The 26,627-nt window shown below is 42.1% G+C and overlaps 1 protein-coding gene across 1 annotated transcript in view; it reads right to left on the bottom strand.

Moving 5' to 3' along the window:
* Positions 1-26,627, bottom strand: part of Chl1 (cell adhesion molecule L1 like) — a 192,819-nt gene that overhangs the window by 28,037 nt on the left and 138,155 nt on the right. Inside the window, exons 10-16 of the mRNA XM_027931903.2 lie at positions 24,688-24,872; positions 17,184-17,315; positions 12,842-12,982; positions 12,408-12,519; positions 10,876-11,042; positions 7,368-7,533; positions 2,158-2,282 (exon numbers count right to left, since the gene is read on the bottom strand). Of these exons, the coding sequence (XP_027787704.2) occupies positions 2,158-2,282; positions 7,368-7,533; positions 10,876-11,042; positions 12,408-12,519; positions 12,842-12,982; positions 17,184-17,315; positions 24,688-24,872 (1,028 nt within the window). The remainder of the gene's footprint in view (positions 1-2,157; positions 2,283-7,367; positions 7,534-10,875; positions 11,043-12,407; positions 12,520-12,841; positions 12,983-17,183; positions 17,316-24,687; positions 24,873-26,627) is intronic.

The following is a 26,627-nucleotide window of genomic DNA, read 5'->3' as shown; positions in this document are numbered from 1 at the left end:
TATTATTGAAATACACTTTTTAAAACTTGAGATTGGAGTGCAAAAAAGTGGAATTCAAACTCAAGGGAGTGGTTTTTAAAATGTATCCTATCTCACAGAATATTCTTCAAAAATTATTTTTAAGTTTATTTTTAAAAGCTTAGAGCATTACTTTATACATAAATTGTACCAAAACCACTACTGATCTGAAATTACCAAAATGCAATGGTTCCAGAGAGTGGCAGACTCATCATATAGACAGAACTTTAGATTTTGCAAGGAAATTGAGATACTAAAGGCCAGGTCATAGCCTATGCCGGTATCACGGCTGATACTCAGAACATTCAGAGGCAAAGTTCATGGATCCTGATACATACTCCTATACTCATGGTGCATGTGATAAACTCCAATTTACTTGATACTTATGCATTTTATCTGGTGAATCATTACTATCTGGTTAGGAGAGTCACTAGAAGATTACATCTTTATGCATACAGAACCCTGCAGAAACTCACATACCTACCACCAAACATCTTGCCCAAAGCTACAGTCCCACTGTACCAAGTTCATACCCCTACAACTGGGATGAACTTTGTATCTTCTTTGTTTCCCCCCCCCCCCCAGTAGAGCCTAATTTGGTGGCTGTTGTCTTCACTTCATGAATCCCAACCTGTAAACCCAGTTTTTACTTGCTGACCTCAGAGGAGACTGTTTCTTTCCCAATCTACAGCACCTTAGTAACCTACCTGTGACTCCAAGGACCAGGATGCTAAGGACACAAAGTCCTGTTCATAACCATGATTAATCTAGACATATGATAGAGGAGTTTCAACAAAATCAAATGCTTTTAAGAAACATCAACCAGCTAACATAAAGACGAAGCAGTTGGGCACAGTGGTTCATGCCTGTAACCTCAGAGCCTTGAGAGACTGAGGCAGGAGGATCACAGTTCAAAGCCAGCCTCAGAAACTTAGAGAAGTCCAAAGCAAATGAGTGAGACCCTGTCTCAAAATTAAAAAAATAAGAAGGGCTGGGGATGTGGCTCAGTGGTTAAGCACCCCTGGGTTCAATCCTTGGTATAAGAATATATAAATACATAGAAAAAAAAAAAAAGACTAAGTGGTGCCCAGTGAAACTGAATAAATGGAAATTGCATCATTGTCTGTGTAAGTCAGGGTCCTAGAAGAAATAAATAGCTCACATGTGTTGGGATAGTCCCATAGTTTTTAATAAGGATTCCTTAGAAACATGCAGGGCACCTAGGGTTTCCAGGGATTGACTGTAGGGGTGACTTGAAATACTGAGGTTGACAGAACCATTACCAGAATCCCGTAAGAAGAAATTGCATGCAGAAACCCTTCCTACAGGAGTTTAACTTCCCTGTGAGATACAGCCAGCTTGCAGGGAGGAGGTAAGGAAATAAACACCCCCCGCCACACACACACACACACACACACACACACACACCCTGCTACTCCCAGGACTCCCTGTGGGCTGTACCCAAAGATAGCTAGATGGCAAATGACTTGCTGATATTGTCCCTACAGGGCAGGTTTCCAGGAGCTACTTGGGAGCAGGTCCACAAAGGAAATTGGAAAACATTCTGTAGAGGGGCCCAGGGCCATAAATGCTGGTGATTTCAGGGACGATCGCGTTGATTACACTCAGTGAAGTGTGCACACTGTTCCCTAATTAGGATTATTACTTTAAAAATCAAAGGCATGCAGAACACTTGACATCCCTCCCCACCCTCGCTGGACCTTGGGGGGCTCCTTGTGTGGTTCTGGTACACAGCATGGCCACCGTGCATCCAGCACTACACCCCCAATCCAGACCATTCCACTCGCTAATCCAGCTCCATTCCCCAGCCTCATTTCTATGCACCCCAGGAAAGGGCTGGGAGCTCCAGGGGACTAGGGGCATGAGCACACCTTGCTTTCTCTTTCTGTTGATAGCATCGCCAACCTCACACTGACACAGACAAACTTACCCAGGAAGGGAAAAGAAATTTAGTATGAATTAACATCTTCTATAGGAGGAGAACGCATTCCAAGTGGGATTCGTTCTGAAACAAAAAGCCCCAGCTACTAATAGATGCGCAGGGGCTCACATAATCATCCCTAGGCTTTGTCACCTCGGAACAACAGAGCACAATCATCAAAGTCACGGCAAACTTACCGAGGACAGTGACTTGCGTCATCTCGGTCACGCTATCCAGAGCAGTTTGAGCCCAACAGGAGTAAATGCCTTGATCCTCCAAAGTGACATTAGAAATGGTCAGATTGGCTCCGTCAATAATTATCCTACCAGGGAGGAGAAGAGAGTATCCGATGAGAATAAAAATAACAGAAACAATAGAAACAGAAGCCTTTGAAGGGCACATACTACCCATGGATGATGATTCTAAAGAGGGGAAAAAAAAAAACAATTCCACAAATTGCAAACATCCGGAAAGAAGGCCCCAGATAAATACTAGAGGTCAAGTATTATTTGAGCATACAGAGATGTCCACATAGCCATAGAAGGGATGCCATGTTTCTTTTTACGTATGTATGTATGTGTATATGTATGTTAGCGTCTTATTTTTTAAAATTGGTGCATTACGATTATTTATAACTGTGGGGTTCACATATTTGCACATGCGCATAATTGAACAGTATATTTTGGTCGATTTCTTTTCTCAGTACCACTGCTGTTCTTCCCCTCCTTCTGGGCAGCCCCCCTTGGTCTCCTCTACTGATGTCCCTTATGTCCCTTTGATTTCCATGAGATTCCCACACACGTTTTTTGGGGAGAGGGAGGAGGAAGCATTTTTCTCTCTAGTTTCCACATGAGAGAAAACATGACCCTCAGCCTTCTGAGTGGCTAATTTCAGTTCACATAAGTAAAAACTTAGGATACCCTACCATCGGGGACGCAAGGGTCAGGACAGGACCAAGGTGTATTGGGTGAGTCTCGCTACATGAGCTGGGAACCCTACACAGCATCAACCTCTGGATGCGGCTTCCAGAGGCAGATTCTGAATCCCACCTGGTTAGGAACCAGGACAACTGACACAGAGTCTAAAAAAAAACTCTGGTTTTGACAAGCTTCCATTTTCTCTCCCGCTCTGTCTCCAGGTGGAATCCTACTGAAATCTGATAACGATTAAACCATGGGGCTTGTGTGTGGACAGTAGGTGGCAGTCTAGGACTTCTTTCTAAAACTCATTTCAACCAGCGTTTTCTTCTTCCATTTTTGCCAAATTTGCAGCAGAGTTTTTACTACTTGTAATTTTTTTAACTTTGTCTTTATAATTTACAAAGAGAATTAATTCTTTATAATACCTTTTACCCTATACCTACATATTTTCAGCATAATTTATATATATATATATATATATATATATATATATATATATTTTTTTTTTTTTTAATGCCATTAAATTCAGAATATACTCATGGCAGTGGGTATTTAGTTGAAATAATGTTGTGTCATTCTTAGGCAAAGAGTGACTCTTCCTGAAAATTCTAATGGAAAACTCATAAACTGTTGGACGTTTGAATTGTAGTAATCTATTTCAAAGTGTAGTCAAAAGTTCTGCCTCTTTTTTTAAACTTTATTCATTGATTTTTATTTTTTAGTTGTCAGTGGACCTTGATTTTATTTATTCATATGCAGCGCTGAGAATCGAACCCAGTTCTCACACATGCTAGGCAAGTGCTCTACCACTGAGCCACAATCCCAGCCCCAAAAGTTCTGCCTTTTGATTATAGACAATAAGCCTCACACCTACACCAATAGTTTCACAATTTGCCCATCAATACTACCTGATCTGGTTGATGAAAAGTCTCACTATAAGCAGCTAGAGATATAGCTCAGAGGTAGAGCTCTTGGCTACCGTGCATGAAGCCCTGGGGTCAATACCCGCACTGCAAACAGCAACAACAAACAATTCTGACTATGGTTCTAGACAAAATAAAACTTTGACATAAATTAATTTTTTCATTCATGTCAGTTATATATCTATATGATACAGTGTCATAATATTGCATGTACCTACAATGCCGGACAAGGTCACCCACTTAGATGAGGAAATCACTCTGATATTAAACTTCTTCAAATGAGGCTTTAATACCCTTATGAAGCTATTTATCCACAAGGGCCAGTGGGAGCTGAAATTTTTTTGGCCAATATTGTGCCCCAGCATAGATTTACTTCACGTCAGAAAGGGTCATTTTTTTTGGTAATCCGTTGCTAAGTTATGCAGTTTTTTTCAATATCATGAGTATTCTATAGTCTCCTCACCTTAATCAAGATACAGTGATCTTAAAATCAGGTTGTAGGTGTGAACCTAAGAAGATTGTCGTAAATTTCATGCCCTAGCCTCGGTCTACATTTCAAATCAGAATATTTGAAGGTGGGACAAGGATGATTTGATGATGAAGTGAGAGTGATTCTGACCTGATGTACATCAAAATTTGAGAAGTCTGTGCTTTAGCAAGGATATGCTATGTTATGCTGCAGTAACAAACAGTTCCGAATTCTCAGTGCCTGAGACGACAACATGTTTTCTTTGCAGTTTGTTCCTATCATAGTTCAGCTGGATGCTGCTCAAAGAACTTCTGTCTCTGTACTTCTGGATTCCTTCCTCTGCTTGTCTTACCTTACCACACCTGTGTAGCCTGCTCGCTGGAAAACCTCCCACCCTTTCAGGTGCATTGCCCAGTTGTATCATCCCCCGTCCACATCAGCCTTCCCTCTGTGCACTTGCCACATTTCACTGAGGACAGAATGACAAAGTGATGACTTGGAGAGATGCAATGCAGGCCCATCAATTCCTACGTATATATTTTTAAACAAAAAAGTGAGCCCAGTTCAGCTGATCTGAAAAATGGGGATACCAATATTTTCTTTCTTTTTAGAAGTACAAATCATATGAACTGATTCGTGCACACAGCCTGAGAGAAAAAGTGCTCAAAGGGAATAACTAAGAACACTTTAAACTTAGCTTATCTTTGTGGTTATCACCCAGCATGGTGAGCCAACCCTGTAATCCCAGTGGCTCAGGAGGCTGAGGCAGGAGGATCATGAGTTCAAAGCCAGCCTCAGCAAAATCGAGGTGCTGAGCAACTCAGTGAGACCCTGTCTCTAAATAAAATACAAAATAGGGCTGGGGATGGGGCTCAGTGGTTGAGTGCCCCTGAGTTCAATCCCTGGTACCAAAAAACTCCAACTCCTCCTGGGCAGTACTTACCCCCTCTGCCCTGCACACACCTGAGGTCCCTCCTGAGCTCAGGCTACTGTCCCACTGCCTGTTCAGAGAACGCTGGGCTATCTGCAACACTTGCTCAGTCCACTGGATAGCCAGTGGTCCCTCTGAGTGGCAATCCCAGCATCTTGAAGAAACGGTACAACCCAGTCACCCTGAAAATCAGGCTTAGAGATGCAGGGGTCACACCGTCAGTGTGCATGTCACATCCCCGATGAAGCGTGGTCTCCGATTCTCTTCCTGGAAGCAGCCCAGAGATCCCATGGAAGAACCGAGGTAATTGGGTAATTTTGACAAGAGAGAGAATTCGGGCTGATTTCCGAAGCTGACAGGTTGACTGAGACCTAATGTGAGGGTCAAGCTGTCTGTGGCAGCGTGTGGCTCTGTAGAGTTCGTCAGTTCTTGCTTTAGTGAGAATGAATTGCAATGTTTACACTATTTTCCTACAAGTCTGCACATATAGGATGGAGAGGAGGAAGCAGGTGAGGTGCCAGCACCTTCACAGAAAGGTGAGCCTGAACACACGTGCACGCTCACACAGGTGCGTGCACACAAATGCATACATATCACACATGCACTCACATGCACGTGCATGTGCACACGCGCACACACACACACACACACACACACCAATACCAATAGAGGCCAAGCAAGTTACAGAAACAAACAAAAAAAGGAGCCTGGGGAAATGAACAGTACCAATAATAACTATCAAAGGGGTCCACAGTGCTATTTTCTAAGTGCTTGGTGAGTTCACTCACAATCACCCTACGATGAAGGTTGACCCCTAGTGTTTTCCATCAAGCCACGTTCTAGAATGTGGAGTGCAGGCAACACAGATGGAAAGCCATCGGTGACACTGCTGGGATTCAAAGCCAAGCCACCCACTGGAGTCCATGCTTTCAATTGATCCTGCTAAGGTCTCACGGGAAGAGCACGTGTCCCGTTGAAATACCTTTCAGAGTCATAAATAACAAAATCTGACTTAGGATAGATTTGGCTCCAAGAGGGTAGCTTTTCAACCCTTGCTTAAGTGACAGTGCAAAAGGATTCAAAGTTACCTTCCACACATTCTCAAGGGACAGAGCGGGCATCCTGATGCTTTTGAATCTGATGGATTCTTTTCCTCTTCAGTGATATTAACATTCTCTGGTGCTACCTGGCATCTCTGTATGCTCCCCTGCCTTCCACAGTCCCCCTGTGCAGGATACTCTAAAATACAACACCAGGACTCCACTCCCATCGGATTCTTCATTCATTGATTCAAACAATTGTGGATTGAAAATATTTTTACAAAAAGTTCATCTGTACTGAATATATAAGGTCCTTGTTTGTTATTCCCCCGAACAGCACTGTATAATAGCTATTTACTTGATGTTTACATTGTATCAAATGTTACAAATAACCTAAAAATGATTTAAAGTGTAAGATGTGAGGTTCAAAGCATAAGGAGCCTGGCTTGAAAGGGAGGTTAGAGGCAGTACTGCACCATTTTATATAGAAGGCACGAGCATTAACAGATTTTGGTATCTGGAGGGGGTCTTGGAACCAATCTCCCCCATGGACACCATGGAAGGACTATAGTTGCTAAGTACTTTCTAGCAACAAGAATTCCAGTACTGAAATTTTGTCAGCAAAAAGTTCTCCTAGGAGACTGGGAGGCCGAAGGGAAATGGGCACCATCTTTCTATGAAGCAAGATGAGCAGAGAGTGGCTCTGGCAAACATGGTAGTGGGCAGTGGCTGGACTCTGCAGGGGACCCCAAGGGGGTGAGGTGGCTATGGAGAGAGCAGCAAGTTCCGGGTATCTAGATCACAACTGCAGTGTCCACTCGACCCAGCTCCTGCCGCATCCCCAGTGGTCTCAAAAGCACCTACTTCCGTGCAACCCATCGGGCTGGGCTACCTGGAGTGGCTTCTGGTTCAGGCACTACAAGGATGGTACATGTCATGTGACAAGTCATTCCTAAAAACAAGAATGTAAACATGATGGAAAAGACAAATGAGTGTCGTCTGACCTTTTAACTAAAGACTTGAACCCTGAACTATGTTAATTCACTGTGAATTAAACTCTTCTTTTCCTAATACAAAGAATTCAGCCCACACATAGATGATGGCCCTTCAGAGATTTGACCCACCTGCCATCTTCTGTGCCATTAAATTCAAAAGCTTCCCCATCTTTGCTCCAGGACAGCCTCAAACTGTGCTTCAAGTGTGAGTCACATACGCTCTCGCAGTGTAACTCGAGCACGTGCGATCTGGGGACACGAGGATTCTTAGGAGAAACTCGGAGTTTTGTAGCATCTGTTTTCATCAAACAAAGACATGAGTTAGAACTGGAGAGCTCGGCTTACCTTGGGATCCATGACCTGCATTTTAATCAGCCCCAAATTGTCAACATCACTGTCAAACCCTCTTGCGATGTTTGTGTCATATAATCTGACATCATACACATCATTACTGTTTCATTTCTGTGCAGGCCTGGACCCCTAGAAAAAATGTAGGGAAAAGTGCAAATCAATAGCTTGACAGTTTTTCTTACCATTTCTTGGGCAAAGAAAAGTGTAAGCCAACAAAGGCTTCTAGAAGTTGCAAATAACACAATTTTTTTTCTAGTGCCTTTGGATGCATCATGTAATAAAATGGAAAGTTATTTGATATTCTATTAGCATGCTTATTGTTAATTCAGAAACCCGAGGCTAAGTTCAGAAGACCATGCACACGTGACTACCAACATGGACACGGGGAATTGGAAAGCGAGCCTTACAAAGGTCAAGTCTGAGGCTGTTTTGTTACACAGTGGACCATGTGAGTTCAGCAGGGAGTCTTTGCAAATTAGGTATTTGATACATATTTGAATCTTGTTGACTGCATAACAGTGGATGGTAGTTTAAAACAAAAATAAATTAATAGTATCAACAATAGAAAGCTTAAACATTGATATTATGGCTGTCTTGAAAAATAGCTGCTTCTTCAGTATGGAGATTCCGTGGAAATCTGGGAATGGAACCACCAATTGACTCAACTATCCCTCTCCTTGGTCTATATCCAAAGGACTTAAAAACAGCTTACTACAGGGACACAGCCACATCAATGTTTATAGCAGCACAATTCACAATAGCTAAACTGTGGAGCCAACCTAGATGCCATTCAGTGGATGAATGGATAAAAAAAATAATGTGGCATATATACACAATGAAATTTTACTCATCAATAAAAGAGAATAAAATCATGGCATTTGCAGGTAAATGGATGGCATTGGAGAAGATAATGCTAAGTGAAGTTAGCCAATCCCCAAAAAACACATGTTGAATGTTTCCCTATCCCACTATGAATCAGGAGGCTCATTCATAGTGGGGTAGGGAGGGGGAGCATGGTAGAAGTAGAAGAACTCTAGATAGGGCAGAGGGGTGGGAGAGGAAGGGAGGGGGCAGGGGATTAGCAAGGATGGTGGAATGTGATGGACATCATTATCCAAAGCACATGTATGAAGACACCAACTGGTGTCAATATACTTTATATACAACCAGAGACATGAACAATTGTGCTCTACATGTGTAATAAGAATAGTAATGCATTCTGCTATCATTTATTGTTTTAAAAATCAAGAAAATATAAATATAAAAAAAATAGTTGCTTCTCTATGACTGCTTTAAAACACAGTCTTGGGGCTGGGGATACAGCTCAGTTGGTAGAGTGCTTGCCTCACATGCACAAGGCCCTGGGTTCAATCCCCAGCACCACAAAAAAATAAAGAAAAACAAAACAAAACAATCTTTACTCTTTAATGAAAAATTGAAAGAGATACACTTTTAATATGGCACTTGGTACCTGGGAACCCTATTGGAGGTAAAAAACAAATTTCATGAACTGACCTCCAACTCTACAACTGTGTCTAACATTCACTATCTACAAGTTTCTCAATGAAATGATTTTTCAAAAAGGTAAAAGTGTTAATAAAATTGCTTATTCCATGTCCCAGGCACAAAACTTGAAGTGACAATTAAAGTGATTAAATATCAAGGATGATTAAATATCTTATCCTAATTCTAAATTCAAAGTAAAATAATCATTTCATAAAAATAGACACCATCAAATAAGTGATCATCGTATTTCCGGGACTCAGTACATTCACTGTGGCATTTTATAATTATAATAACTATAAATATTAATATTCCCACCTTGCACAAACAAATATAGGCTGAAATTGAGTGTGAGACCAAGGCTTCCTAACTGCTAAGAGAATTGAAGAAGACTTTGAACCCAGCCCAGCAGAGACCAAAACGTACCCCTTCAGCTCCTTCTCTACTTAGCTTCTTGCTGAACATTCTTTTAAATATACAGAACCATACCCCTGGCCCTTCATCCCTGTGATTTTTACAAAGTCCTAACACATAAAACAGACACAGCACACTGAAAGTTCCTGAGCTTGTCTGGTTACGGGCAGTGCCGAGGCCCACACGTTGGGCAGCAATAATGTTCCTCTGGATTCTAGATCCCCTCTCCTTGACTCTGAACCCTGGCTGATGGCTGACCCTTGACATAGATTTGCTTTCTGAGGTACAGAAGCAGTCATCTTCATTAACTCCTTAAGTGCATCTTAACATTGTACATACTTGGACGCAGGGAGACATCAGAGATGAGCACACAGTGGGGGAGAATGTTTGCATCATATAAAAATATAGCCCATGGGCTTGGCACATTGGCTACCTTAGGGCACGGAAAGAGATGCATACTGGAAAATCAAAAAAAGCAATAAGAAAAAAGACAAAGGAGAGAGGGAAGGAGGCTGAGTCAGAGCAGAGGGAGAAGATAATGCAGTGACATATGATTGGACAAATGATTCCTCTCCTCCAGGCAGAACGAGGTGAGAGGCCATGACATCAGTGTGACACAAGAGCGAATCCCGCTCTCTGTCCCTGTAGGTCCTTTCTAATCTCTGTGTTTTCTCTGAGTAATATTGAAGTCAAAACCCCAGGGATGCCCAAGAGGCTATTCACAAGTTCTTAGGAGTAGCATTATGAAGACAGACAGAAGAAAATACTATTTGTGGTTCAAAAAGAAAAAAAAAATCCACATTCTGACATTCTTCAATTTTTATGAAAGCACAGCTTTTATGAGTTAGTGAAATGTTTATCTGAAAGAACTGCTTATCAGTAATACTACCTTGAGTTGACTACTGAAATAAAATATCATTATAGAAATATATAAAAAAATAACATGACATTTCAAAACTTTCAAATATCCAAAACCGAGGATACCTAGCTCCCTCTTAAAATTGTATAAATCCATGTATGTGTTATATTCTGTCATGCTTGTAAAAGTCTTTTCTTTGGGAGGCGGGTAATAGGGATTGGACTCGGGGTACACTGCCACTGAGCCCCATCCCAAGCCTTATTTTGCACTTTATTTAGAGACAGGGTCTTATTGAGTTGCTTAGAGCCTCAATTTTGCTGAGGCTGGCTTTGAAGTGGCAATCCTCCTGCCTCAGCCTCCCGAGCGGCTGATGAAATTGCAAGCCACCACTTTTGAAAAGGGGTCTAGAGGACTTTGACAGGTGTGCAAACTTAAATCACGTGGTTTCACTTGAAGACACAATGAACCCCTGTGAGAATTCATGCAAAGGAAAAAAGGAAATCAAAATACTTCGAATATCCAAGTTGGCTGTGACTGCAGTTTTTCCTAAAGAGTTTTCTACCCAACAAGAGTAGGACCCCGCATCTTCTTCGGTGGTTCTGTTGATCTGCAGCGTGCCGTTTCTGTGGACATGGTACCGCCTGCCCTGGAGAGGCTGCGCTTCATCTGCCATCTCCCTGTGGAGATACAAAGTTTGCGTCAACCTGGGGTGTGACGGAATTGTATACTCTTCTGAGTTTCATCCCTGGTATTATTTGGGCTTAACAATGCTTCAGGAGCTCAGCAGACCTTTGGAATATCCCACTGGGGTTGACATTTTCTTTCCTTGGAATTGGCCACAGATACCTATCTTATCTGCCCAGATAGACTGTGGCTAAAGGAAATCCGATCTCTGCTCTACGCCTCTGCCTTTCTCAGAGCTATCAGTACCGCTTCCCCTCTGTCCTCAGAGCTTAATAAATATTTTCTGGCTAATTGATGGAGAACCCTTTAGTTCACGATTGCTCCAGGGTACTGAATGGGAAAGCCAGTCATTGGAAGAGGTAATGAACCTTCTAAGCCTCCTGCTGTCCTGGGAGAACAAGGGATATTCCAGAATACGACAAGCCAGGGAATCCTCCCTGTTTGGTAGACATGGATCACATCCACCCTACCCACCCCAGAGTCATTTTCTCCCACCTTCATCCATTTTCCAAATATTTCCTGCCTCAGCTTGATTTACCCTGTTCATTTCCCAATAAGCAACTGCTCTACTAAAAATTGCAGAAGTCAAGCCGGGGCTGCAGCTCACAGAGGATTTGGATGCAGCTGAGATGAGTGAGGGGTTTGCTCTGGTTGGCAAATTTAAGAGGGTGCCAAACATTTCAATGAACGAGATACATAATATTTTAACGAAGTGTTTATTAAACGAACAGTTGCAAAAACCCCACGGTGAACAGAAGATCACGATTTTAAGTACAGGCAAAATGTGCCCCACCTTTGTAGGACCCTACCCCACCTCTGAAGGGCAACGGAAACATTTATTAACCGAAGTTCAATGAAGCTCTTTCACTAAAGAAGCCAATATGGTAGATCTATAGGACAATGAGTTTGAACTTAGATTGCCAATTAAAGTACTGGAAATAAAAAAATCACAACGATGGTTGGTAAAGTTATAAACATGCATGTTTGGAATGAGATGCAGATTTAGATCATTATTTAGAGAATTCTGAAATAACAGCAAAGGGGTAATAGATGGCTTTAGATGTCCCCCATCATGGAAAAGCAAATCTATCTTTAAAATTGTCTTAGGAATCACTTCGATTCTTTGGTTTTTCTTTATGAACAAAAATGGCCTTTGGCATTTCCCCCAGTGAGACCATGCTAGCAATCCAGGCAATGTTTTCCTGTAGCGGCAGATAATTAAGTTGCTTTCCTTATTTCTCAGAGGCATTAGCTCCATGTTAGCAACACGGACGCCATGCAGTCCATCAAATGATGGATGAAGAAACAGGCACAAACTACCCACAGTCATTCTCTGAGGAAATGGCGGGCTGGCTTACCAGGTCACGATTGCCTCCGGTGAAGCGAAGAACTCGCAATGTAAGAAAGCACTGTAGCCAACCACCGTAGCGTAATTTTCTTCATCTTTGGTTTGGATCAATGGAACAACATCTATTTGCAAATGACACAAATACCGTTTCAGACCTTCCTGAAAGAAGTACATGCGGATGACATTTTCCTACATCTCAGCCGTGTTAATAAGAGTGGAAGAGATTTGACTATTACGGGACACGTTCTTGAATGACAAATGTAGCCACATTCAATACGTTTTGCAAGTATAGTGCATCAAATGCCCACAGCGAAGGAGAATGAGGCTCTGATCTCTTCCCCCATGTTTTCTGTGTCCAGAATTCAGCCGGGACTTGTAACCCAGACCCTCGACCATTTTTCTTCTGCAGACAGAAGACCCCCATCTGCTCTCAGGTGTGCTTACCTACAACATCGATGTTGGCATTGGCCAGGATGGTGCCATGGACGTTGGAGGCTTCACACTGGTACACGGCAGTGTGATTGGGCTGCAGGTTGGTGAAACTGATTTCCCTGGGGAAGACAACATCACCAGCGAATGGATGGTCTGAAAGGAATTAAAGAATGTCAGCATGATAAAGAATAGGGCATAAAACATTTATACGCCGTTTATTAAATGTGTCACACAGTATTTATATTTTAAGGCCATTTTAGGGTGAATCATAGTTCACGGAAGCCAATTCTTTAAAGCCTTCTCCGCGTGCATCATGGATGATTCTTTTCAGGACCTTTCGCATTTTCTTCATCCAAGTTTAACGTTTGTTATCAATATCTGCTGGTCTGTGGCTCCTTGCCCCTGCATAGCCCAATTCATAATAGGATTCTAGGTTCTCTGTTTGGTGCTCAGGTTCTGACACGGACAGATCCTTGCTTACTCTTCTGAACCTAGGTCCAGATTCCACCCAGCACAAATCACCGCATCAAACCATCCTCTTCTTTCCAATCTACCGACAATGGTTGCAGTTTTTCCTTCCTTGACACCTTTATTTCTGTTCCACTGCTCTTCCTTCTGGAATTTTCCGACGCACACCACTCATTCCTCGTGTCGTTATTGTTTAACTGCTTCAATTACAATGGCTCACATATTTCATTTTCCCAGGATGAAACCCCTTCGTGAGGCCAGGGCTAGGTCTTCCACATTTGGGCAGTAACACCTATCCCACTTCCGATCTCGGAAGTGAACATGCCTGATATTTTTGATGCATTTATTAAGGAACTAAGAGCTCTGATGGATGGGCCCCATGCACAGTCTCATTGATTCTGCTTAGAATTCCCTGAAACAACTTGTACAAGGCCATTAAATTTTTTATTTTTTTCATTTTTTTTGGCGGGGGGGACGGGGAGCGGGGATTGAACTCAGGGGCACTCAAGCGCTGAGCCACATCCCCAGCCCTATTTTGTATGTTATTTAGAGACAGCATCTCACTGAGTTGCTTAGGGCCTCACTAAGTTGCTGAGGCTGACTTTGAACTTGCAATCCTCCTGCCTCAGCCTCCAGAGTCACTGGGATTACAGCTGTGTGCCATGGCACCTGGCCTAGGAGGCCATTTCAGAAATTAGATTCAGAGCACATGAATGATACATCCCACAACATTTGGTAACATTTCTGCCTCCAAATCCCAAGTCCTTGCTAAGTCATGGACAGTGGAAAGGAAAACATTGGAGAGGAATGTTCAGTAGGTGTGTTGTGTGTGTGTGTGTGTGTGCACGCGCACATGTGTGAAAAAATCTACTTTAAAAGTCACTACAAGATTACAATCTATCCCATTTCTTCTCTCTTATTGGTTCCATGATAAATAATGACGTAGTACGTTTTAGGTTATAGAAAACACTGAATAGTACATATTCAAATGGAAATCTTTCCTTATCCTTTCCTCCCTGGGAGTCCTAAGTGAATACATTTTCCACTTGACCATGAGCTATGTGACCAGTGCCTGGTCTGTGTGTTTGAGCTGTTGGACCCCCTGCTCCTGAAGATCTGCTCTACCCAGCAAACAGAAAAAAAACTGAAAAGATTACGTTGGGTAACCATTTTATTCACCAAACATTACTAGGAGGTTGGTGGAAAAAGAGTCCCTGAGTGATGGCTGGGATCTTTTCCCAAGATCTGTGGCTACATTACCTAACCTGGAGTAACAACATTGTCCACGTAATTAAAGTGAAAGATTCTGAGTCACAGAATTTATCCTGAGTCATCCAGATAGGCCCCTGTAGCTGCACGGCTTCTTAAAATCAGAGACGCTTTCGGGCCTTTGGCCAGAGGCACTTGTGATTATAGAAAACTGGCCAGTCAAATGCAAGACTGCTGGTGTTGAGGCTGGAGGAAAACATCTTGTGGCTGCCCACAGGAGCCGGAGAAGGCCAAAGAAGGGATTCCCTGCCAGACCCTGGTGACAGTGATACTCATGCAACAGCAGACATGATGTTTAGGGGCAATTTATCACCTGTCACTTGAGAAGGGGCAAGACGAACAGCTCTTCCAAGTTCTTGAAGGCTGAACTGTCAAAGGACTTTGCCAGAGACCGTTTCTGATCTGACCCTTCACCCCCACACCCCAACTCAGAGTTCTAAGTTTGCAGGGTTGATCCTGTCGTCCCTTTAGTCCTTACCCCATCGGCCCCCTGGGCAGCTGGGAATCAACACAGTATTGCAAAAGGAAGAAACGAGGTGATGGCCTCCTGTTTAAGTTGAACCACAATTAAACTAAACGTTCTCCAGTGTGCCTTCCAGGAAAGGACATTGCACAACATGTCACATGCTGGCCGCAGCCAACAGGAGGTGGAGAGTCAAAACAAGCAAACACATGAGTCCTATCCTAATTCAGGAAGTCTCTTGTCAATTCTGTCTCTGGTCACTTCTGTGGGAAAGAATGCAGTGCAGAGGGAGAAAGGTCACCCATTAACTTGTCCCTGGGCCCCAGCTCTGGCCCTAAATTGATGGGCCTGTTTTTTAAGTAAGTGATATGACTTCTGTAAGCCTTGGTCACTATGTCTGCAAACTGGTGGGTCATGAAAATCTATCTTTCAAAGCTGTTCTATGCCCAGCATGTGAAAAGATAAGGCCTGTATTCAATAATAGAATTCACTTGGGCTTAATTTTGAAATGAAAGGGAGAAAGAACAGGAATTCCTAGAAGTGTGAGTGGAGAGAGGATTTGGATCCTGTTGTCGGGTTGCTGGCCTCACACCCCCCCCCCCCCAACTACGGAGGGTTGGGACCCGTTTGCTGGGGAACAGGGAGAACTGTGGTCCAGAAGCAGTGGAAAAAAGCCTGGGCCTGGGTTCTGCAGGGGAGGCTTGGGTTCCAAGCCTGCCAGGACTTTGCTGTGCTACTCTGTTTTAAGTTTATTCTCAGTCGTGATCTATCCATCATTAATGAACCAGTTGGCTCCACATTGAGAATAAATCCAGAACCTAACCATGATGTCCAGTCTGGCCCGAGTCCCCAGCATCTTTCACATGGTCCCCTTCTGGAGTTACATAATCAGAGTCCCCATTCAGAGACTGGAAATCTCCTTCAATAAAATGCAAATGATAGCATGCTACTCTTCTGCTCAGAATCCTGCATGAGCTACACATCCACGGCCAAGGAAATCCCAGGTCCCTACTTGGGCTTTCCCTGAAATTCTGCACTGGGCCTCCACTGCTGGCTGACCTCACGGCCCAGCACTGCCCATTGGTCAGTCACAGGGGGCTCCTTTCTTTCCTTCCCAGGCCAAACACTCCTCTTCACATTCACGGACCTCGCCAGCTTGAAAGCACGTTCACAGGTTTTATAGGGCTGAGTTCCTTACCTCCTTCAGGGCACTGCTCAAAGGCCTAGGACCACAGGAATCTTATGATCTGACCTGATACAACAACCCTCCCTGGGACCTGAGGTCCTTATGTGCTCCACTGATATCTAGCTATTTGCTACCTTGGTGCAGCATACCCATGTGCTCCTCCGGCTGCCGACCACTGCTCCCCACCAGAACATCAGAACCAGGAGAGCAGCACTGGGTTTTTTTCAGTGGTAGATCCCGAGCAATAAGCCATAAGATCCCGTGCACGGGAGGGACTCCGTAAATATTACCGGAGACAAGAATCTGTTAAATATGAAAAGTAGTACGACCTCTCTAAGGTTCTTCTGATAATCTGTGAGTGCCTTTCGCAAAGAGAGCAGCATTCAAATGTAAAATTTTATGATTTTATGTTTTAATCTGCATTTCTTATTTGGCAATCTTTATCCATTAAAAACTGTTCTTATTTCCTTTTGAAATGACAAGTCCAAACCTCGTTTCACTTCTTTTTCTGTTCTCTAAAGAGATGGGAGGGGGGAATCTCACATTTGAAGATATTAAGGATGGAGGGCTAAGGTTTCCTGAGGGTCCTATGAAATGATAATAATAAGGCACACTTGGGGCTGTTGCTTAGGTGGCAGCTTCCGTGCAGAGCGCCATGTGACTTGCTTTATTTCATCCACACAGTAGCCCCATGACTCACTGCTATTTTTTTTCTCTCCTTTTTCCTGGTGAAAAAAAAAAAAAAAAAGAACAGTTTCTAAGAGGCTTCCTCATATGCCCATAACTGGTGACAGAGCTGGCGTGCCAACACAGGCCACCAGGCCTCAGGTCTCAGAAATCAGACTGCTTCCAATCAGGCCATTCCTGATTTCCTGGTCCATCTGTCCTGCTCGTCAGCCACTTCCCAAGTCCCTTTGACACAGAGCCAGGGTTTCTGCAATGGGGCCCCACGGGCTGTTTCAACTCACTGTCCACTGGGGAGCCATTGACTCTCCACTTGATCGTGGGCTGCGGCTCCCCCGCCGCCTCACAGAGCAAGATGCCGCTATCACCGGTGCTGTACACGCGACTCTCGGGCTTCTTGGTCCAGTGTGGAGGTTCTGGAAACAAAGAGAAGAGGTTTCCAGAGATCTGTAGCAAAAAAGGTCCCCAAATGCTTAGGCCTGTAGTACTCGGAAGCACCAGCAGAGGGCAGACACCACCAAGTCGCTCACAGTTCTTTCTTTTTTTTTTTTTTTTTTTTTTTTTGGTACATTTTGTTCTGTGAAGCAAGTTGGGCGTTGTTATTTGTGCAATCTGTTGTGTGCGTGTGTTTGTGTGTATGTGTGTACTTAATCTGGATGCTAAGCATGTATAATAAATCAACATGCTAAAAATAGTTAAATGCAACCACTTCATTTAGCTACACAAGCATCTATCTCACTAGCAGAAAATAAAGGAAGAATAAACATGGGACGTTCCTTATGTGCTGACTCCAGCTTATCCGCAAGCTGCAGCAGAGCCTCTGAAAAAGGCTGATATTTTAGGAATACATTTGGGGAATATTTCAAAATACTAGTATTTGAATTTCCAACATTCAAATTATTAATTAATGATTTCATAGCATTTATGTATCTCTACCTATTCCTATTTATCTAATTGATCTGGAAACTATTATTTTCCTAGAGATTCTGTTTTCGAAAAGGGACAGGGAATGAAGACAACAAGCAATCCTGGAAGAAATAAAATATGGAAATCACTGGCATCTTCCTGCGCCCTAATGCTTCACAGTGGAATTCTAGGTGGTGTTTTGGAACAAAACATTTTTCTTTAGCTCAAGTATCACCGTCATGTTTTGTCACCCTAAGAATGTGACTATGTCTTCAGCAAATACAATATTTAATGTGTGGATGGTTTGGATTAATTTATTCTGGAGAAAACTATGCAAAACCTGCAGGTAATAATTCCATCAGCTGTTGCTTGGATAATTCCCCCAAGACATTTTGGATTTCTGTTTTTATTTAAAAGCAAAATTTTTAAAGATGTAAATATGCAGAAAATAAAAAATAGCTTTAAAAAAATTTTTTGTAGTTGTAGATAAATAGAATACCTTTATTTTAGTTGTTTAATACATGGTGCTAAGGATCAAACCCAGTGTCAAGCATGCTAGACAAGCCCCAGCCCCGAAAAATAGCTTTTAAGTATGTATTAAGTAAGGGAGGAAGAAGGGGATTATGCAAAAATATCTATAAATTCCCCAGGAGAAACAAATAAGATAGACACACACACGCGTGCGCGCACACACACACACACGTGTATATATGCACAAATAAGTACGAAGTTCAAGTCTGAGCAAAAGAAATGCCTTTGGAATTATTCCATAGGGTGTGGATTTAATTGTTAAATTCCAAGCTAGACACTTGTATTCATAAATAAATCTGGAAATGTTTCGTCACATAGTTTAATACACAAATTGTCTGGATTATAAACTGTGGATCACTTTCTGAGGTAAAGAGTGTGTTTGTTTTACATTTTTTAATGTCATTGTTCTTTTTTTTTCTTTTCTTTTGGGGAGGGGTTCTTTTATTCAACCCCAATAAAATAAAAAATTTGGAAGTTAAAAAAAAATTCTCCAAGAACCTTATGTTTATGTTTATTGTACTGTGTCTACTGGTTTCAGACCATGTAAAAATAAAGGTCATTCAAATGATGGCATTTCTCTAAATCTTCGTGTGTAACAAAATCCAGATTTCTATTTCTGTTCTTATTCTACAAACTTCGTTAATCATCTTCTGGAGTCTGAATTAAGGTCCATTACTCTTAGGGGGAAAAAAAGAGGTCTTAAGGTTTCACCTTATCAAGTTATGCACAGAAGCTGAGCTTTGGAGAATTTGTCTAAATTTCCCAGAGTCACTGGTAAACGAATCCTCATCTCCTGGTCCTGCCAAGGATCTGTAGACTTAGTCTATGCATAAGCAGCGCTGAGACTCTGAAGCCATGGGAATGGCTTCTGGTTCACTACTATCTTACCAACTTGGACCCAAACCAGGTCCCAGGTCAAATCAATTGACCAACTCTTGCTTCATGCTTCTGAATAAATCCAAGCTCCCCAAAAATCTATCCACTGACTTAGGAAGTTCCACGTAGTCCGGCACAGTGGCACATGCCCGTAATCCCAGAGTTTGGGAGGCTGAGGCAGGAGGATTGTGAGTTCAAAGCCAGCCTCAGCAAAAGCCAGGCCCTAAGCAACTCAGTGAGACCCTGTCTCTAAATAAAATTACAAAAATAGGGCTGGGGAGGTGGCTCAGTGGTCAAATGGCACTGAGTTCTATCCTTGGCACCAAAAACAACATAAAAAAGAAGTTCCAAATAAACTTGACCCTTCTTCATAAACTTTGTGAATGCTTGGATGTTGCAATACAGTCTTTTCATGCCTCCTTCCCCTGTAAAAGTAAGCAGCTCCTGAGCAGAGGAGGACTTCATCATGCACACTGAGGGAGACTTAGGTAGGGAGACACTGCCCTCCCTTGCAGAGGGGCTGAGACACTCAGAACTGAAGTCCCTAGGGAGAGGTAAGAGACTAGTGATCTCCTGAGACCTGGGAGGAAAGTCACTCTTCCTTGGATCTCCTCTGCTAGGTGTGAGGTCTGCTCAGAACAGACATATGTGGAGTGCTTTCAAGTTAAAATGCAAGGATCCGTCCCCAAAGAGACTTCAGTGGAAAAGACAGAAGCCACCTTGGGCGAGTCGGCAGGCACTGCACCCTGGTGGTCCATGCTCGCCACCGCAGGCAGTTACAGAACACACCAGCTTGTTGCTGATTAGTTCACTGCAAGAACACAGTGGGGCAGGGGGAGTTAGCTAAGGGATGGGAAATTGGGGCAGTTGAGGTGCAGGCCAGAGGCAAGTGGGGACAGAGAACAAATAGATGCTCTCCAAAGCTCAGAACATGCAACTGTATCCCTGAAGGATAAGGCCAAGTTTATTTAGAGGATGAGATTAAACTAAAAAACAAACAAAAACAGTGAATCCAGAGAAGGATGCCATGGCATGGAGACTCATGAAGATGAGGTAGGAGGGTCTCAAGTTCAAGGCCAGCCTGAGCAAATAATGAGATTCTATCTCAAAATACACAGTAAAAAGGGCTGTGGATGTTGCTCAGTGTTAAAGCCCCCAGTACCACCAAAAAGAGAGAGAGAGAGAGAGAGAGGGAGCAAAAATAGCCAACACTGAAAATTTGGAGGGGATTACTGAATGTCATTCTTTAATCTATTAACCTGAAATATATGACAAACAGATGAAACTTTATGTTGTAACTTTACCCAATTTAGCATAATTGTAACCAAAAAAAAGATGATACATTTATTTTATGCTACTGAAAATAGGGGTGCAAATATCTAGTGCCAAGAATGTAAGGAAGGTATTAAGAGGTGTTTATCACAAGGAGGAGAATACAACAGGAAGTTGACACCTGTCAATCATATGACAGCTGGTATTTTCTTACTGAAATTTTATCATAGGTTCTCACTAAATATTTATAACCCAATAAGTCAATTGTTAGGGTCATCAAATTTGGGTTTAACTGCAACTCTTTAGAAAAAAAATATGTATATATAATACGCACACACACACACACACACTGGGAATTACACCCAGAGGTGCTTAAACACTGAGCCACATTCCCAGCTATATGTATGTTTGAGCGTGTGAATTATTTAGAGTCAGGGTCTCCCTAAGTTGCTGAGGCTGGCTTTGAACTTGTGATCCTCCTGCCTCAGCCTCCCGAGCCACTGGGATTATAGGCATGTGCCACGGCACCCCCCTAGAAATACATTTTTTATTTGAAATTAATATTTTCTTAAGAATACCAATGACTTAGCCAGACATGGTGGGACATACCTGAAATCCCAGCAACTAGGAAGGTCTAGGCAGGAGGACCACAAGTTCAAAGCCAGCCTCAGCAATTTCGCAAGGCCTTAAACATTTTAGCAAGACCATGTCTCAAAATAAAAAAAAATAATAAGAAAATAAACGGGGCTGGGAACATGGCTTAGTGGTTAAGTGCCCCTGGGTAAAATCCCCAGTACAGAAAAAAAAGAAAGAAGGATTACTTTGGTAACCAATTACATTGGTTATGATTAAAATGCATTAGATTTCACAGTGTCCTTTTAAGACTCAAGCCTATCTTGGATTATATTATAAATGCATAATTATTAATAAAATCTTTTGATTTAAATTCGTAGAATTTAAAAGACTTCACTGATTCAGAGGCTGACAACACAAAAATTATTAGTGGGGGTTTATTTTTAAGAAATCAGTTGAAGTTATTGGGGGTCATAGTTTATTTCTTGGTTCAGAAATAAATTCCCCATTCCTGTCCAGTATCTCTTCTTAGAGAGTGTGTAAATACCAGTATCCTGGACACCTAGAAAGTACAGTGAAGACATCCTATTTTACTCTCATATATTATAGAATCTGAACTGAGTAAAAGTTTTGGATTTGAGATGTTGTCGGTGAAATGATAAAGATTTGGATTGTGTTTTGTAATAGAGAAGAAATATCACAAGTAGAGAGAAAACAGTACAAGCTAGACTTCTACAAACCCTAGGGTGTTTTCAGAATGGGCTAGATTTTTAGAGTTCCCAGTATAATTACCCTTTCCTGTAATGGCAAGCCCTCGATATTTAATTTGGGTTTCTAAACAAGAGAAGGAGGAGGAGGAGGAGGAGGAGGAACGGGGTGGGTGGTGGGGGGAATGATGATCATGTCTAAAAGTAAACTCCTCCTTCCACAAGATTGATGAAAATTATATTTACTGCTTTCACCCTTTTAGGGACCAAAAGGGTTCGATGAGAACCATTCTCTCTTTGCATGCATGCGTAAAGAGAAATTCTAAAAATATACTTTCCAGAGCACCTGAAGTAGTTTCTCAATAAAGAGAAAAATGATGAACTCTTCCTCATAAACACATTATTTACATCTTGACAGTGCTACTAGCTGTTTTAGGAGTAGCGAGAACAATTTTTTTTTTCCCCCAGGAAACCTATATTCCTTTGGAGTCCGACAGTTGACATTTTTAATTGCATAATTAATTTTTACATCTTTGGCTAATTTATTTATTTATTTATTTTGCAAGCCTTGCGTTTCTTTTTGAAAGCTTCGGTCTTAACAGTCAAGAAATCCGTGGCCAGATTGTTAAAATATTCAGCTACCGTAGTGATGTTCCAGCCATCTGGAAGGATTTTCTGAAACACTCAGCAACTCAGAGTTGCTACAGCTAACAATTACACATGTCTGATTGGTGGGGTTAGTGTGTGCTGGGGAGGAGAAGGGGTTGTAGAAAAATATCCTTGTAGCAGTACGTAGCCCTATCATATAGACACTTCAGAGGATGATTAAACTTAGAGACAAAATAAATCTTTCAAACACTTCCTCTGTGAATATCATTGTGAAGGATTTATTGTCAAAGGCGTATATCTCTGATGCCACGGGGTGAACACAGTGCATAGTATTAGACTTCCTGCTATAGTATTAGACTTTCTCCTCTTGCTAAACCAAAGAAAATGGAATTCTCGTCTGTGGTTTTTCGTTCTATCACAATTCGCCATATCCATGGTGGAGAGGGTTTAGAGACACAGTATTGCTCGGAACAAGGTCATTACAAAATCAATTATCTTAACATTTGCTCGTGAGTGGGATTTGTGTCTGAGTCTCTCTTTTTTCACATTAATTAAAACAACAGACCATTACCTAGGTGTTCCTTGGGCAAACTGAAGCTCTCAGAGGTGAACTTTATTGGAATATTAATGGCAGCCCTAGAGAGAAGATCTAGATGGTAGCCTGGGAGAGCAATCCCCTTTCAATGGCTTAGCCTACATGGCACTAAATAAGTACAAATGCAGTAATCACTCCATTAATCTGATCAATGCAGTCAACTTAACCACAGATGGAAGGCCTCAATGTGGTCAGACCCACAGAAAATAGTCTGCATTGGTCAAATTCACAGCAAGATCAGATGATTTGCACTTCTGTCAGCGGGGACAGCCCCAATCGCCACATTGTGTGGCTTCCCTCTTTATTAAGTGGGGTCATCACTGCCTACTTATCTCTGCAAATACAACAAAAGATGATAAAACTGACCCAGCTATCCTATTCCTCGCTCGGTCTATACCCAAAGGACTTAAAAACAGCACACTACAGGGACACAGCCACATCAATGTTTATAGCAGCACAATTCACAGTAGCTAAACTATGGAGCCAACCTAGATGCCCTTCAGTAGATGAGTGGATAAAAAATGTGGCATTTATACACAATGGAATATTACTCAGCATTAAAAGAGAATAAAATCATGGCATTTGCACGTAAATGGATGGAGCTGGAGAATATAATGCTAAGTTAGCCAATCCCCCCAAAATAAATGCCAAATGTTTTATCTGATATGAGGATGCTGATTCATAATGGGGTTGGGGAGGGGTGGGAGCAAGGGAGGATTAGAGGAACTCTAGATAGGACAAAGGGGAGGGAGGGAAAATTGGAGTAGGAAAGATGGTGGAATGAGATGGTCATGTATGAAGACATGACTGGTGTGACTTTACTTTGTGCACAACCAGAGATATGAAAAATTGTGCTCTCTCTATATAATACGAATTGTAATGCATTCTGATGTCATGTACAACAAATTAGAATAAATTTTAAAAAGATGGTAGAACCTCCGCTGATCCATAAAGCTTGGATTTACAGAGATGACTTCTGTACACTGTGTGTTTTGTGCTTTTGAATAAGAATGAACCTGTGTACCATACATATTATACTATCTATTCTTATATCCCCAGTAGCAACTTGCTGAAAACCATCAGAACTCAAGATCCATACAACACATGGAACATCATCCATGCAACATATTGAGAACCATCTCAACTCAAGATATGGGTGAAAAAAAAATGTAGAATTTAGGGTAGTGCTACAATAATTTGCCTGGCACGTTCCTTTGGTGAAGAAACTAATGTGCGGAGAAGTGAAATAAAGACACAGAAAATTACAGACGCCACGAGACGCCAAGTCCAAATGTTGTTCCAGGCACCGTGGAGGATGGTGTGTATCCTAATCTGTCATCTTGGACCTTCCTTCTCGTACTGTTTAAGGTTGGGCCTGATCATACCGAGGTCACTATAGAAGTCATTTGTCACATAGACAATGTAGGAGAAGAGGTTTAATGAATACATGAACAAATCCGGAGATCATCCCTGTCTGTCCTTCATGTGAGACCTTTTCTTGTCCTTTGTCCCTCTCATGTATCCCTCCCACCCTGGTTTGGCAGGTTCATGACAAACTGGAGTGACTGACGTGTATTATAATTCTGTGCCCAGGCTCAAGTAAAAAGCTGGGAATCTTCACCTGTTTTAACACTCACAGGACATAGTCCAAGCCCCACTCATGGTAGGAATTCTTTTTCTGTTTCAAGTAGAAACTAAAAATCATCCGGGGAAATGTACCTTCGACGATGACACGAAAATTGTGGCTGGCTGTTCCCAGGTCATTGCTGGCCGTGCAGCGGTAATTCCCTCTGTCCTGGTAGGAGATGTTCTCAATCTTCAGGGTCTTGCCATAATTTTCTTTTGTTTCTCTTCCCTTTGGCAAATCGCCAGCCAATTTCGTCCATTCCACCTGTGGAGTCGGTCTGTAATAAATAAATAAAATAAATTACAAGATATTTTCCAAATGGGAAAAGATTCCTACAGGTAGGTTGAGGGAGCCAGAGATTATAGCCCTCTTTCCTGCAGTTAATTTGAAAAACCTGATAAAGTAGGACCCAGGAAAGGGAAGCTGGGACTGTCCTTGCGGTCCCCAAGACGGTAGCATTGGGGAAGGTGGCTCAGATGCAGAGCCAAGTGCACAGCCCATTCATGTCAGGGCAATTTAAGACTTCACAGTATGTAAAATGCTAATCCTGTGGCTTTTCCACTCTTTTTTGCGGGGGAGGGGCGTACCAGGAATTGAACTCGGGGATTGAACCACTGAGCCACCTCCCCAGCCGTATTGTGTATTTTATTTACAGACAGGGTCTTACTGAGTTACTTAGGGCCTCAATGTTGCTGAGCTGGCTTTGAACCTGTGATCCTCTTTTTTCAGCCTCCCAAGCTACTGGAATTACTGACGTAAGCTTTTCCATCTGAGGGCATGTGGGAAAGGAGGCAAGCATCAAATCTCCCTTGCCTCACTGCATTAAAACATACGTACAAGCCAGGAGCACTAGCACATGCACACTTATAATACCAACAGCTCAGGAGGCTGAGGCAGGAGGATTCCAAGTGCAAAGGCAGCCTCAGTAACTTAGCAAGGCTCTAAGCAACTAAGGAAGACCCTGTCTCAAAATAAAACATAATAAGGGCTGGGGATGTGACTCAGTGGTTAAGTGCCCCCTCTGGGTTCAATTCATAGTATAAAAAGAAAAAACCATACAAACAAGACAAGTGGTAACTTGTCACAGACTTTATGTGCAAGGGAGTTGAGACACACTGGTTTTAAGTGGTCAGCACTTGCCTTGCATGTGTGAGGCACTGGGTTCTATTCTCAGCACCACATGCAAATAAATAAAATAAAGGTCCATAGGCAACTAAAAAAATATTAAAAAGAAAAAGAAAAACCCCCTTATTGTGAAAATTGATGGGATTTTTAAACATGGCTAATTTTAAGTGGTAGAGGACAATTTTATTTTATTTTTCCCTCCCCAGTTGGAATACAAAGGGTGAGTGGAGGAAGGTTGATTTGTTATTTTTATTAACATTGTATGGTCTTCCTTACCATAATCCTTTTAACCACTAAAACCTGAAAGTTACTGAGTCTGCACTAAACTTGGATATGGTTAGCATCATTTTATCAGTAACGAATCTAAAATTCCACAAAGCTGATTAATTTGCTTAAGGTCACAGGAATTTAAAAAAATGACATATTAGCAGTTCAGTCCATCTGAATCGAATCCTGTCGTTTTTTATTACCGTGTGGTTTGTACAGGACTCCCTGTCCTTCTTAACTCTACATTCTTAAAATATTTGCTTGCCACCAAATTATTAATTATTATCCATTCAATTACTAATTTAATTATTGCTAGTTAATAATTAAGCCATTACCTCAAATTGCTTCTATCAATTATCTCAAATTGTTTGTATGTGTAGGCAATTGGTAAAATAATTATTATGCAAAAAAGCACCGCAGGTTAGATGAAGGCCCTTGACACACATCTGTTCTCTCCGCCTTCTGTCAAAGCCCAAGGGCTGACCTGGATTATGGATTGGAAGCAACTACCTTATATTGGACCACGTTTGCGGCACCTGGCCCCCGTCCTCAGGAAATTGTAATAATGGTCAGAGAGGAACATGAGAGAGCATTAGGCTTTAACTTCCTGCCCACACACCGAACAGGAGGAGTAGCCCAG

Source organism: Marmota flaviventris, chromosome 20 (assembly GCF_047511675.1).
Source record: "Marmota flaviventris isolate mMarFla1 chromosome 20, mMarFla1.hap1, whole genome shotgun sequence".
Taxonomy (NCBI): Eukaryota; Metazoa; Chordata; class Mammalia; order Rodentia; family Sciuridae; genus Marmota; species Marmota flaviventris.
Note: the sequence above shows the minus strand (reverse complement) of the source record. Positions and strands in the feature narration are given on the sequence as shown.